The 15,288-nt window shown below is 35.2% G+C and overlaps 1 protein-coding gene across 1 annotated transcript in view; it reads right to left on the reverse strand.

Annotated features, from left to right (window-relative positions):
• The window catches only part of STAG1 (stromal antigen 1), a 331,873-nt gene that overhangs the window by 79,260 nt on the left and 237,325 nt on the right, over positions 1-15,288 (reverse strand). The window contains exons 13-15 of the mRNA XM_008152885.3: positions 10,692-10,799; positions 7,073-7,187; positions 2,820-2,937 (exon numbers count right to left, since the gene is read on the reverse strand). Coding sequence (XP_008151107.1) covers positions 2,820-2,937; positions 7,073-7,187; positions 10,692-10,799 — 341 coding nt within the window. The remainder of the gene's footprint in view (positions 1-2,819; positions 2,938-7,072; positions 7,188-10,691; positions 10,800-15,288) is intronic.

Raw genomic sequence — 15,288 nt, forward strand, 5'->3', positions numbered from 1 at the left:
GGGACCTTTCAGTCAGCAAGACGACACCCTATCCACTGAGCCAAACCAACTAGGGCTTAAATAGATGAAGAAGCTGAAACACAGTGAAGTTAAATGACTTAGTTATGGTTTTGTTATTACCTGTTACCCAGACACTCACATTATACTAAAAATTTATTCAGCAATTTGATTTTGCTGTAGAATACATACACATGATTAACAAAAATTCCCTATCCTATAAAATCATTGCAAGTAAGTAGTCTTAAGGCAACTGTGATTTAAATTGTAGTCTTTGATAATGTGTCTGTTTTCCCAAATCATACTCCTCTATCTCCAACTGCTAACTCAACTTTCATCCATTGGAACCTCTATCACACTCTACCTACCTAAAATATAATAATTTCTTATTAGTCTTAAAAAGAAACAAGTTACCAATAACATTTTTTTATCCTAAAATATAGCAAAATACTGGCACAGAAAATTGATTTGGATGCCATTCCATGCCAGAGCTTGTATGTGACACAGCACACATTTGGACAAACACTTGAAAAAAGTTGTGTTCTGACATAAATATGGCACTGCACTTGTTATACATAATTTCCCCAGCCTTGCCTTCCCAGATTCAGTCATACCCTAAAACTATGATTTACTTAACCCCCCCCCCATTGTATAACTAATTTTTCTAGCTAAAATCAAACGAACAAACCCAAGCCAACTTTTATTTAATTTTGACTGAAAATTAAATCTAATGCCAACTAAATTTAAAACACAACTGATAGTACAGTTATTTTAATGAGGTAAATCCATCTAGACCACCTTGATAACTGACAGACTTAGTAATTACTATTTACTGACTTACATATCTTATTTAAATGTGAGTAAAAAGTTAACAATACCAAAGCATACCTCCTTGGCTCTTCCCTTAATTTATATCCCCTGCCTTCTTTCTCCTTGGAAATAATAACCTTATAAAGCATGGGGTGATAAAAAAAAAAAAAAAGTCTTGGAATCACAATAAAGAAGAAGCTCTAACCCACTGATAATGTACAGATTATTTAGCCACAAGCAAAAGAAGAAAAATGGATGCAACACTATGCTAGGTACTTTGTTCAAGTGTTGATTGGGTAGTAGTAATTATAAGGGGAATTGATTTTATTAGAGAATATATTAAGATTAGTCAGAAATAGAATGAATGAGTGAACTTAGCAGGAATGTATATAGGTAAAAAAGGAAAACACACAGAATATATGTTCATATTCCTGTGATCACAAATGTGAAAGAAATTCAGAGTACAGTTAAGTCTGACCTTGTAAGCATAAGGTCCTAGCAACTTAATAATAGGACCATCTTCTTACCATAGATATGGAGAAGAAAACCCATGCAAATTGAGTAATAATAATCAGAGGTAAAGCCAAATGTACCATAACTTCCATCTTGAAAGAAAATCTGGGAAAAGTCTGGGAAGGATTTGTGTTAAATTTATCAAAGCCAGAGTAGATAATGCCAGTTAGCATTACTACCAGGAAAGAACACTGGGGGACGCAGCCAGAGTGGCTCAGTTGGTTGAGTGTCATCCTGTGCCCCGAAAGGTTGCTGGTTCGGTTCCCAGACAGGGCACATACCTGGTGCTGGGGCACATAAGAAGGCAAAGGATTGATGTTTCTCTTTCTCTTTCTCAGGATGTCCTCAGGTGAGGATTAAAATAAATTAAATAAATAAATAAATAAATAAATAAATAAAAAATAAATAAAATGTGTCAACTTTTTTTTTTTTTTTTAAAGAAAGAACACTGGGGAGATGGTCACTCTCCTGGTGACCCGTTTGGTAGTCTACTGCAGGAGATGGCTCATTGTGCTTTTACTTTATTTTATTTTTATTTATTTTTTCATTCCCAGAAGATTTTGAACCATATAGAACAACAGGGAAAGCAGAACAGAGAATAGTTTAATTACATTTAATCCTTACAACAATGTAAGATATATAGGGAAAATAATCTCTGTTACAAAGGAATCTAATGGTAAGAAAAAAATGAGGACCTCAGTCACAAAAGATAGAGTTAACAATCTGAATTTATTTATTTTAATTCTGAAGTCTATGTTCACTACAAGCCTCACATCAAAGTATCATCTACATTGCAGGAATGTTGTATGAATTAAATGAAACAGCAGTTCTTTAAAGCACTATTGTGAGCTAGTTTGAAAAATAAACAATAAATAGAAAAATGCATTTCTAGTTCTGAGGAATATTCACATAAGCTTTAGGAATATAAATACTTTATTAAATATACATATCCACTTTGCTGTTCATGTTATTATGCAACATGTAATAAGATACATACTTCAGAACTTATCCTATAGCAATCATACCTCCTTATTTCTTGCATAGCTAGGTAAATGACTTTATTTTTTACTTTCTGATTTTAATAATTAAGAAAATATAACAAAGGAGTATGGTTCTAGTCTAATTAAATCCTTTTGTGTCAAAGGCTTTTCCAAGTTCACATACAAATATAGCAAAAAGATCCTGGGTGCTCCACACCCCCCTTTTTAAACAATATGCAGTATTTTGTGTCTCAAATCAGCATAATGGAAACTCTTTTGAATATTACCAGACACATGGATTTTAAAAAACTTTTGCGGCATGGTAGCAGTCTTAATCCAGAAAGGTGTTAAAAGCTATTGACATATCCTTATTTGTTATAGGAGACAAATTCTTCTTTTTGCAAAAAGACACACAGCATTCCTGCATACATTCATTTTTAAGATATGAGCTATATAGGATGGTATTATTATTAATAGATACCATAACAATTTGTAAACCAACTTGTCACAATACTATACCTTCCTCTCCTTGAACAGGTTCTTCTAATAGCAACTCTGTCATACATTCCCAGTCTTTCAACAGTTCTTGAGAGCTCTCCCACAAACTGTCCACTAAGTAGGCTGCATGTTCGTGCAACTAAAAACAACAAATCAAGTGTGACTGAAGAACATTTAATGAAGAAACTAATAATATTTGAGCTAATAAACCATTTTCTTCATAATTAAAATGACTTGTTCACAATGTTTCCAATGTATTCCACTATCAATGGAATGTATTATGTAGACTCAAAATAAAAAAAAATTTTTACAGTAGTAAATGACATCATTTATAGACAAGGAAAAAGAGTATGATGAACAGAATCCCTGAAATTATTAACACTTTTCACTATTCTTGGATTGTCTCTTCTATTTTTAAAAATTTATTTATTAAAGGAAATAAATTACTTTCTCTGAGAATTGCATTTGAAACTTTGGTACCAGCCTAAATACTTACTTTATACCTCTGTCACCTTTGGTTAAGGTCAAAAGTTAAAGTTACTTCATCTCTCTTTTCTACTTTCATGTCCATTTAACTTAATGCACTCCACATTCCACTTCACCCTCCTCACCATTTCTGCTGTTTGTTACTTTTGACAATTTTCTTGATATGTAACCACAGTAAACAAACACCAAGTTTCTCATCTAACACTTCATACTAAACCCTCTCCCACTTGTTAGCCATTAAACCATGAAGAAGATTACTCCAATAAAGCTCTTCGGGGAAGATAAGCAGTGAAGTTGTTGGCATTGTTCTTGTTTCTGCTGCTTACAATTAACTTCTCTATCCTTGCATAAAAATTATTCCATCTTTGAGGCTCATAATATCCAGCTAAACCACTTTGTAGATAAGTATTTTCCAAGCTATAGATTGCAAACCATTCATTGTCTGTTAAACTAATTTAATGCATTGAGACCAAAGTTTCAAAAATTGAAACAAAGTAGAAGAGTATATAGCACATCGAAAGATAAGTACTATTTTATGCTAGAAGATTCGTGCAAGAATGGACCTTCCTTCCCCTGGCTGCCAACACGGCCTTTGCTCTGGCCCGGAGCTGCCTTCCCGCCTTCCCACGCTGTCCAGAGGCCCAGAGCGGCTGGGGCGGTGCGGAACGCCTGCGTTGCATGGCAACTACGCAAGCTTCCTGCCCTGGCTGCACGGCACCTGCGCATGCAAATTAACCCTCCATCTTTGTTAGGTTATTTGCATACTCACTCCTGATTGGCTGGTGGGTGTTGTGAAGGTAGGTCAATTTGCACTTACTCTTTTATTCGTGTAGATAACTCTTATTTCAGTTATATGTGCTTGTATTTGGTTTTCTCATGAGTAATGACCCCAAAATATAGAGCTTTTTAGACCTACTGGTTGTCTATTTGATATCTTGGCACATTTGGCATGAGTTGGTTTTCTTCCTCACATGCCAATTCCACTATTATTCTTAACTTCAATGTGCATGTTGATGATCAATTTAAAGTTCTGCTTCATTTGACCTTCACAATTCTATACTTCATTTCCACTGCATTTCAAATCTCACATTCTGGTTCCTTAAATGCCTCATGACATCCATATCCAGACACACCCCCCCCCAAACCCCAGTCTCCTGATTAGATGGCAATGATGGGTGTATACTAGTATAACAGAATAAGAAAAGAGATTTTAACAAAGAATGTTTCTTGTGAAACATAGGAGATCATGCAGGACAATATTATGATCATGAATCAACTAGAAACACTTAAATATGATTTGTAATTACTTATGCAGCTGACAAGAATGCCATAGAGGAGAACTAGGAAATATATTTTAACGTTCTTGTAACACTTTAGTAAACAGCAGTAAAAACAGGATACAGTAATACCATCTGACAATAAAGCAGCAATAAATGTTACAAATTATAGCTTTAAATAAAAAATAAAACTAAGTACTGTACTTATGCCTTTTAATATATTAAAAAAAAAGTCTTTGGGCTTTTAGAGATCTAAAACATTTTCCTCAATTAATAATTAACTTAGATCATCATATTCCCTAAACTTCTCAGCAAATAATTTAAATAGTATTTGCATGTCTCATCATATCAATTTTTGAATTTGTTGTTACTATTAAAGTCAAATTTTCATACTGCATTGAATTGCTGCATAATACTTTTAATCCTGTTCCTCTAAATCCTAAGGAGGTTAAGAGTATAATTTGAAATGGTCTATCACAAGAGTGATATTTACTGAGTATTTAATGTTTTATCTTAAACATTCACAATCATTTAGTATTTTACCCATAACATATACATGCTTTTAAAGAAAACAATGATTTAAACCCTTACTACAAAGTGTGGTTCCTTGACCAGAAGCATAAAAATCACCTAGGAGAGCTTGATAGAAATGCAGCACTTCAGGCCCCACCCGAGAGCTACTGAATCAGAACTGGCATTTTAACAAGACCCCCAGGTAATTTGTATACATATTTAAAACACTGTTCTTAAATTAAACATATCCTTTACTCAAATGCAACTCTCCAGCTAGTTTTGTTTCTGACTTTATTCTTGCTCTATTCATACCCAATTTACTTAAAAAATATTGGTAACTCCACTATTTTTCTGCTCCATTTTGCCCTAACCCCAACTCATTCCACTGACTCACTTATTTAACTCGAATTTTATTTTTCCTATATGCTGCCTGTTTGTCCCTCTCTCTATTCCTACAGTTTCTCCAACACTTTCAAATTTGAGCAGTTAATAAAACCTTTTAAGTTTCTCTTCTTCCAGGACATTCCAACACAAACCAAAAATACTTTATCCAAAGTAAAATTAAGAGTCCCAAATTTCTAGATTTTCTCCACTTTCTTTACCACCCTGTTCCCACTTATTTCTAAGCCAAGTAGCTTATTCAGTCAGGTGCTCTTTAGGTTTAGCTTGTCATTCCCCAGTATAATAATAGTAATAGAAAATACAATTGTAATAACAAAAAGCATGTTAGTGCACAAACCAAAGTTCACTTGTACAAACAGATTGATAAATAATATATTATGAATATTAATTACAAAATTATTTAGGTGATAACTCACATGGAAATACTGCTATGGAGCTTATAAAATTATTATTACTCAAATATTTTTCTTTCTCATTAAAAAATATAACTTCAAACAAAACAGAACAAATGGTTGTAACCCTTGACAACTTTCACAAACTGTTTAAATAATTTAAAAACTGCAGGAAAAAATTCAAGAAAAACACAAAGCAACAATAAGTATGCAGTATTGCAATACTGTAATAGTTTAAAAATTGCTAGTCTATATTCAGTGTTGATCCACACCTGCATATCCTATCCTATATAATAAAAGCCCAATATGCTAAGTGTCCAACTGTTTGTTTGTCCATTTGACCAGTTGCTATGACATGCACTGACCACCAGGGGGCAGACATGCACTGACCATCAGGGGACAGACGCTCCAACGGGTAGGTTAGCTTGCTGCTGGGGTCTGGCCACTTGGGACTGGGCGAGATGGGCCGAACAAGCCCTGGAGCGCTCCTGTGGTCCCTCCCAGACCCCGATAGTGCACTGGTGGGGTCCCTTGGCCTGGCCTGCAACCTCTCGCAATCCAGGACCCCTCGGGGGATGTCGGAGAGCCGGACTTGGCCCAATCCCCGCAGGCCAGGCTGAGGGACCCCACCAGTGCACAAATCTGTGCACTGGGCCTCTAGTATATTCATAAAAGGTAGAGTTCTGATTCCATAATCAGGCAATCTCTGGAGGCAATTTCGTAAGAAACAGGCTTATTTTCATTTGATTGAAAAACAACAATTTGAGACAGCAGAGGGACTTGAGCCCGGGAATGAAAACAGTGGCCAGAAAGATTAAAAAAAAAAAGAAGCAGAATTTTCTCTCTTCTAACTGCTTACTTTTCTTACCCTGACATGGAAAATTCCACAAGCCCACCTTTTAAAAAAGCCTGTCTTTTCATGCACACCCGCTTTGCCCCAGATTACAAAATCAGCCAAGCAGAGCCACTCACCCTCCCCACAGGCAGTTCAGAGGACCTTCCTTTCCTCTGTGCTGTCTCCCTTGTGCTCAAGCATATGCTTAATACAATAGGTATGAAAATTACACTGTGGTTTCTCCTTAATTCTTAGGAACCCAAGAACCCAAATGCTGTTACAAATTAACTACAAAAATTTAATGACAATTGTTATTTAATTTGTAATCTAAAGCAAAAAAAAAATAAAATAGTTATGTTAAAAATTTACCTCACTTTCAAGAAAGAAAAGAACCAGCATCCTAATGAGATTCCCATTCGGACTGTTCCTTCCCCTCCTTTTTGCTAACGCTTCTTCTGCTTGTGGGTCATGTCTGCTAAACAGCCTGGTAATAAGTAACAAAACAAGAACATCACAAATTTATATGGATATAAATTTTAATCCTTTCCTTCACTGTACAAAAATTATTTTGGTATGAAAAATATATATATATCTGAGATCAAGTTACTGATTTATTTCAACACAAGTATGTAATTGATATTTTTATAGATAAAAAAGAGGTTAGACCTGAACAATTTCATACAGTTCAACCATATATAAAGTGTAAAAGGAAGCTTTTTTACCAATGCCTAATTAATGTTCAAATACTTATAAAAAATAGAAACTATTTTTTTCTTATATGAAAGATATAGAGTATATCATTTTAAAGAGTTCTATTTCCTTAAATATTGATTTCATAGTCAAGTAATTACAGCGTTTAACCAAATGTTCCATCAATAATTTAAAAATGAATACTTTTAGTCATGATTACTTCTTGCATTCTCTTGTAATTAGCCTATTACCTAAAAACAGTACTCAACTATCTCAATAATATTGAGTAAAATGATATAAACATTAAATTTACAAATATATCACTTAGCAACAAAACTTCTAAAATATGACAAAGAAATGACCTGAAAATTTTTAGTTGCTAATAAGACTTATTCTAACAAAATTTAAAGACTGCCAAAGGTGCCTTATTCCCAGGTATTGCTCCAGGTAAAAGGGATATAACAGTGAACAAAGACAAAACTGCTGCTTTCATTGAGCTCTCACTCTGGTGGATGAAGATAAACAAATAAATATATAATTTTCTCAGTTTTTATAAGGAACAATGAGGAACTAGGGATGGGGATATGGAGTATCCTAATTTAGATATGGACATCACAATGGGCCTATTAAATGAGAGGCTAAATAACTGAAGAAAGAATAATTTCAGGGGAGCAATAGGAAGCAGTAGCTTGTCTGAGTCTAACCCCCTGAACCTGTCTCCAAGGCCCCCTTGTTTCTGACTCCGAGTGAGCTAAAGCAGTCTCACAGCTAGGCTCTTCTGTTGCTTCTTCCATCTAAACCCTTCCTTGTTTCAACAGTTCCCAGCTTTAATAAACATACTCTCTCAAAAAAGAATAAAAATTTTCATGTGTCATAAAAATAAATCAATCTCAAGTAGAAAATTAGTACAGAGAAGTTGAATATTTGGATACGCATGGGAGGAGACAGTTTATGGCAGGGAAAGAAGACTAGAGTATTATCTTGAAGTATACTGGCATAGCTATCATACTGGTTTAAGAGAAAGTTTTCCTTATTTGAGTGGCTTTCAGAGGGGGAACAAATTTGGATAATTGCATTCACTGTATATAATAAGATTAATAAGAGGTACTAAGAAATTAGGTAAGATTTAAAACATTAAAATGTAGAATTTTTGATGACACTGAAATATTCATTTCAGATACATTTTACTATTTTTTTGGATACTTGGTTAAGCTCATAAAATAGACTACAAACAACCATGAGTGTATGCGCATGCGTGCATTTAAAAAAAAAACTTAATCATGGCCCTGGCCAGGTGGCTCAGTTGGTTGGAGTGTTCTCCTGTACAACAAAAGGTTGTGGGTTCGATTCTCGGTCAGGGCACATGCCTAGGCAATCGATGATGGATGCTTCTCTCTCTCTCTAAAAAAAACAAAAAAACCCCAAAACAATCAATCAATATATCCTCTTGTGAGGATTAAAAAAAAAAAAAAAAAGAATTCCTGAGGCTACTCTATAGTTAAGATTTTAAAGATTACAATACTGAATCATGGGAGAATGCTCAAAATGATCACTAAGAATCAGAAGTTCTCAAACAAGTTTATGAGAAGCTTTTAGCTGAATAGGAAGTGGATTCATTTTCACAAATAATAAATATAAGGGAGCTTACATGTGGATGTCTATGTAAAATATTCAAATTTTAAAAATTTTAGCAAGTATTTCAAATTTAGGAAAATGCAATACAGATTAAAGGCTCATTCTAGCTCAACTGCTGCCAGTTTATGGTCTCTTATTATATAGAGAAATAACCTTTTTAGTTTATTTTTTCTTTGAAATTAGAGCAATAAAGTCTTTCTAAAAACATAAAGCCATTTGAAAGTTAGAGAACAAAAGCTAACTAGAATATAATAGTCCTGGAAAAGGAAGAGAAGTAAAAACTACAAAATACCCTTAATATTTATCACAAACAATACCTCAAGATAAATATGGAAATAGCACTATTCTATTAGCCATAGAGCAGAGTCACAGGCAAATTTAATGTGAAAGTCATGCCTGAAACTCTTGCCTTTCTTCCCCACTTTAATTACCAGCACACACTAGTGCCCAGCTTCTTTCTTAAGGAAAATTTTTTTCGCATAGACACAACTTTGAGAGGTATTACTGAATAGAGAACAGTTTGCTATTGCAGTACTGAGATCCAGATGCTGGATGGAGGCCTGCTCATTATCAAAGTTAATCATCCATGTACAACAGTTGCTCAGTACAAGATTTATATCTGTGCTTAGCATAGTCACAAGTTACTACATGTACTGGACTTCTGGGTTCATCAGTCACAAAGTTAAATCTATGAATTAAAAAACAAAAACAAAGCAAACTCATGTAAAAATATGTTTATATTTCACGAACAGATTAAACTACTAATAAATTATAGAGTAGATTAAGATATAGTAGATATATGTATAGTAGACCACAATAAAAAATGTATTCCAGAAGACTATTTAATTATATTCATAAACTCTCATTAGCTTTATGTTTTGTCAAAAAAATAGATAAGGTTTTGCTTTTTAATTAAACTGCAACTGTACATATAATTTTCAGCATCACTATGGATTATCAATTAAAATAATCCTCATCCCAACAGAAAGAAAAGACATGAAATACTGAGCATTTTAAAGGTTATTTTATCTTATTTATTGATTAACTCTTTAGAGACAGAGGAAGGAATGAGGAAGCCAGGGAGAGAGAGAGAGAAATATCGATTTGTTATTGCTCTATTTATTTATGCACTTATTGGCTTATTCTTGTCTGTGGCCTGACCAGAGATCAAACCTACAACTTTGGCATACTGGATGATGCTCTAACCAACTGAGCTACCCAGCCAGGGCCTTGAAAGTGAATTTAGATACATTTAGATACAAATGTTGAGAAGGTAAGATGAGAACTCAGAATTTTAAATGGAAAAAATAAAAAAGGAAAAAAAACAAAAAACAACACAACAAAACAAAAAACACTGGTGAAATGAAATATCAATTTCTGAGGGAGCTTTTACAAATTTCATGCATTTCTTCAATTTTCATTCACACATTAAAGGGGAACCATCCTTTTAAATTCCACGGAAAAGGGATGTCACAAAGAACATTATTCCTAGGGATGTGATTCATGATGTGCACAAAGGCTGTGAGGATATTACACTCCCTAAAATCTGAAAAGGCTACTTCTAGCACTGTTTTCAGTCACTACTATTCTCTTCTACGAGCTCTAAAACTATAAAGAAACAAAATACAAAAGAAGAACCTGGTTTCAAAGATAATTATCTCACTTTTTGTGAAGGAATTCTCCAGCTGCAACAGCAACAGGGCGGTGTGCTGAGTACACCAAGTGGTAAACATTTTCACAGTCTTCATTGGAAAGAGCTTCTTCACTTCCACTGAAAAATTCAAAGTGACATGTGAGTCAAAACAAATGCTTATTTTTAGTCCTAACTTTAAATTTCGTAAAGTTCATTATCAAAGCTCAAGGCATATGAATTTTATTTTCATCTTTTTAATCTTACTTTGAAAATAATATTTCTCATAACATTACATAAAATTCTGAAAATACAAATAAAACAAGAAAATAAATTGTCCACAATTCTCCTGCACATAACCATAGACAATGACTATTAATATCTTGGAATATATATTAGTTGAAATTAGCAAGTTCTTTAAATGTGCATGAGATTTTTGTTGGTAAGCACTGGAAAGATATTTATCCCTGTTTCATAGAGTGAAATTATTATTATGCTATGTAGCTTTTCTCTCTATAAATGCCTATTTTAAATTTTATATATATATATATATACACACATATATATATTTATTATTATTTTTTTAATCCTCACCCAAGGGTATTTTTTCATTGATTTTAGAGAGAGTGGAAGAGAGAGAGAAAAAGACAAAGAGAAACATCGATGTGAGAGAAACACACTAATTGGTACTTGCCTCCTGCATGTGCCCTGATCAGAAACTAGGCTGGGGAGGAGCCTGCAACTGAGGTATATGCCCTTGACTGGAATCAAACTGGGACCCTTTGGTCCGCAGGCCAATGTTCTATCCACTGAGCCAAACAGGCTAGGACTAAATTTTATTTTATCACCATACTAGAGGCCCGGTGCACGAAATTCGTGCATTGGGGGGGGGAGGGTGTCCCTCAGCCCAACCTGCACCCTCTCCAATCTGGGACCCCTTGGGGGATGTCTGACTGCCGGTTTAGGCCCGATCCCACAGCAGTCGGACATCCCTCTCACAATCCGGGACTGCTGGCTTCCAACCGCTTGCCTACCTGCCTGCCTGATTGTCCCTAACCGCTTCTGCCTGCCAGCCTGATCACCACCTAACTGCTCCCCTGCCGACCAGATCGCCCCCAACTGCCCTCCCCGCTAGCCTGATCGCCCACAACTACCCTCCCCTGCCAGCCATCTTGTGGTGGCCATCTTGTGCAAGGGTGTGACAGTCAGTTTTCATATTACCTCTTTATTATATAGGATTATTATATAGGATTTACAACACTATTTCATGTTCTTTTTAAATAAAATTGATTTAATGGTCACAACCAATCCTTTACTAACACTAATTCCTACCTTTCCATTCATGTATTCTTAAAGTATGAGCCATTTCTTAGTTTGCTGAATGTGTCCTTAAGTATTTCCCACCCCCAAAAAGAAAATATACCATAAAAAATACACACCAAAAATCAACTATTTCTTGATTATAAAAATGCTTAAATATGTTTGCTGTCAGTGTAGATTCGAAACCACTAGGTGGATTATAGAATTCTTGGGCTGTACAGGTTCTTGACAACATGTAGAGTGTAAGCTCATTACCCAGGATTCAATCCTGGAGATGCCTCAGAAGCTAGGAGAAAATTAAGGTATCTGTCAAATACACATAAAATTACAGTGACCTTTGCCAATGCCCAACTTATACTCCTAAATTATAAGGATGGGCACAAGGTAAGGCCTAAGTTGTCTTATTTTTTGTTTGTTTTTTTAAAATATATATTTTTATTGATTCTAGAAACAGGGAGAGAGAGATGAAAACACTTATGGGCTGCCCCACCAGGTATTGAGCCCGCAAGCTGGGCATGTGCCCTGATTGGGAATCAAATATGCCCCCTCATAAATATCCCTATGATTGAGGTTCCTGGGATGACTCTCAATCAACTGAACCACACCGCCGGGCACTAAGGCCTAAGTTTTAACCCCTTAATCCAGTGGTCGGCAAACAGCGGCTCGAGAGCCACATGCGGTTCTTTGGACCCTTGAGTTTTTAGCAAAGGCCAGCTTAGGAGTACCCTAATTAAGTTAATAACAATGTACCTACCTATATAGTTTAATTTTAAAAAATCTGGCTCTCAAAAGAAATTTCAATCGTTGTATTGTTGATATTTGGCTCTGTTGACTAATGAGTTTGCTGACCACTGCCTTAACCCAATTATGTATCATCAGCTATTAGCTAATACCCTCAGGAGAAAGTTAAACTCATAGGAATAAAAATTCAATAAGACATCTCAGGACCCTAGGCCAGTGATGGTGAACCTATGACACGCGTGTCAGCACTGATACGCGTAGCCATTTCTGATGACACGCGGCCGCATGCCGAGGATGAAACATTTGCTGCTCCTAAAGATGAAACATTTGCGACTAGAGTCTTGGAGTTAGCTTTTTCCTCAAAGTGACACACTACCCGAGTTATGCTCAGTTTTTTGGAGAAGTTTGACACACCAAGCTCAAAAGGTTGCCCATCACTGCCCTAGGCTCATATGTGAAAGGAAAATAAAAATATACTAAAAGAAGTAGAATTACCAAACAGAAAAAAAATTTAGAGAAGATATAATAGTATATTAAATTTGACTTTACCTATTGTTTTTGGAAGAAGATATACCATAAGCCAAAAAAAAAAAATAAGGCCAGATTATGTCATGCAAATGCTGTGAGATGGGAAAGCTGATTTTGTGATCCTTAGCTTATTACTTACCAAAATACTATGTAAACAGAAATTAGAGGATTAAGCATTATAATGGGTAGAGAGGATTTCTTTCAGGAGAAAGATGCCAGAAACCTTCTTCCCAAGCCAAACTGGAAAATGTTCACTATGAAACATTTATAAGCATTCCTTAGAATTGTGAGAAAGTTTAAGAAATGATACTTTGTGCAGAAAAGGCCTAAATGTGAAAAGTGGACTAAGCAACTCATCGTAGCAGATTGAGAGGGTTACTAGGACAGAGTTGTACTTTCTCTATCAATAAACAGTCCTTGTTTCTTGTAGGCTAGATATGGAATACTTAAAGGAAAGCCAGCCTGAATAGTTTTTAAAAACTTTGCCCAAGAAGGCTACTTATAAGGCAAGCAATTCCAACAGAGGAAACCTGAAAGTCAGGGGCTTAGTTATGAAAGTGAATAATCCAGTGGTGGCACTGACCACTCTGGGACCTGCAGTTGTAAATACCCAGAGTGGGGAGGTTACTTTGAGGAATCCACATAGCTGAAGAGCCATAACTGTACCTTTTAAATACAACATGTTCAGCCCTTATCTCCTCCAAAGAAAATATAGAAAATTACCTTAAAAAAGGACTTGAAATTAGTGAAAACATTTTCTAAATTCAGGAAGAAAGTAGGATTTTTTGGGGGCTAAACAAGATCTCAGATGTTTTGATAACACTCTTAAAGTAAACTAGTAGGAAAAGATAATCTTGGAGGTGTCTTTGAGATAATTACTCTTCCCTAGAAATAAGAAGAAATATCAAAGGAACATTTATTCCTGTCTAAATGAGCAAATACTGAAACTAAATATGAAAGTAAAAAAAAAAAAAAAAAAAAAGTACATCCTTAACATAGGTCTTAAACTCTAGACCAGAGATTTACAACTAGTGTGCAGCAAGAATTTTTAAAGCATGCAATATCTGACTATTTAGTTAGGGGCAATGACCTCTTTTTCTTTAAATTGTCAAATAAAAATGACAACAGCCAATACAATAGCCATCTGGTTTGAATGAATCAAAATTATAACCATTTTTTGTCCGATTGGCAATAAATATGTATTTTTTGGTGTGCCACAGAATCTTAGTAATTAGTTTATATATGCCATGAGATGAAAAACGATTAAAAATCGCTGCTCTAGATAATTCCAATGAAATAGGTGGGTGGAATGTCAGGGTACTTTTTTGTTCAAGGGAAAGATATTGATAAGCTTATAAAATTTACAAGGAAAATTTAACTAGGGGGCCTAATATTTTAAAATAAATTTGAAAAGGGAAAAATTCTTCATAAATGAAAAAAATTGTATGTAAGGATAAAATGAACACTATCAGAAGGTGCAAAATAATGATCACATAGGTTCCAATCTATACTAAGAAGTATACCAAGCAACAACTTATGAGATAACAACAGTTGTGGGAGACGTAACACATCCCCCTTAAAAACCAGACAAAAAATAAGCAAAGGGCCCTGGACAGATGGCTAGGTTAGCTGGAGCATTGTCCTGTACACCAAAAGGATGCGGGTTCAATTCCTGGTGGGGGTGCATGCCTAGGTTGTGGGTTTGATCCCCAGTCAGGGAGGAGGCAGCAGATGGATGTTTCTCCCTCCCTCCCTTCTTCTCTCTCTAAAAATCAATAAAGAAACATATCCTTGGGTAAGGCTTAAAAAATAAAAATAAAAAAATGGGCAGCTTGGCCAGTGTGGCTCAGAGGTTGAGGGTCGACCCTGGAACCAAGTTCGATTTCTGGTCAGGGTACATGCCCAGGTTGTGGGATCAAACCCCCTAGTAGTGAGCGTGCAGGAGGCAGGCAATCAATGATGTTTTTCTCTCACTGATGTTTCTATCTATCCCTCTCCTTCTAAAAATCAATAAAAACATTTAAAAAAAACCCCAAAGGTA

Source organism: Eptesicus fuscus, chromosome 18 (genome assembly GCF_027574615.1).
Source record: "Eptesicus fuscus isolate TK198812 chromosome 18, DD_ASM_mEF_20220401, whole genome shotgun sequence".
Taxonomy (NCBI): Eukaryota; Metazoa; Chordata; class Mammalia; order Chiroptera; family Vespertilionidae; genus Eptesicus; species Eptesicus fuscus.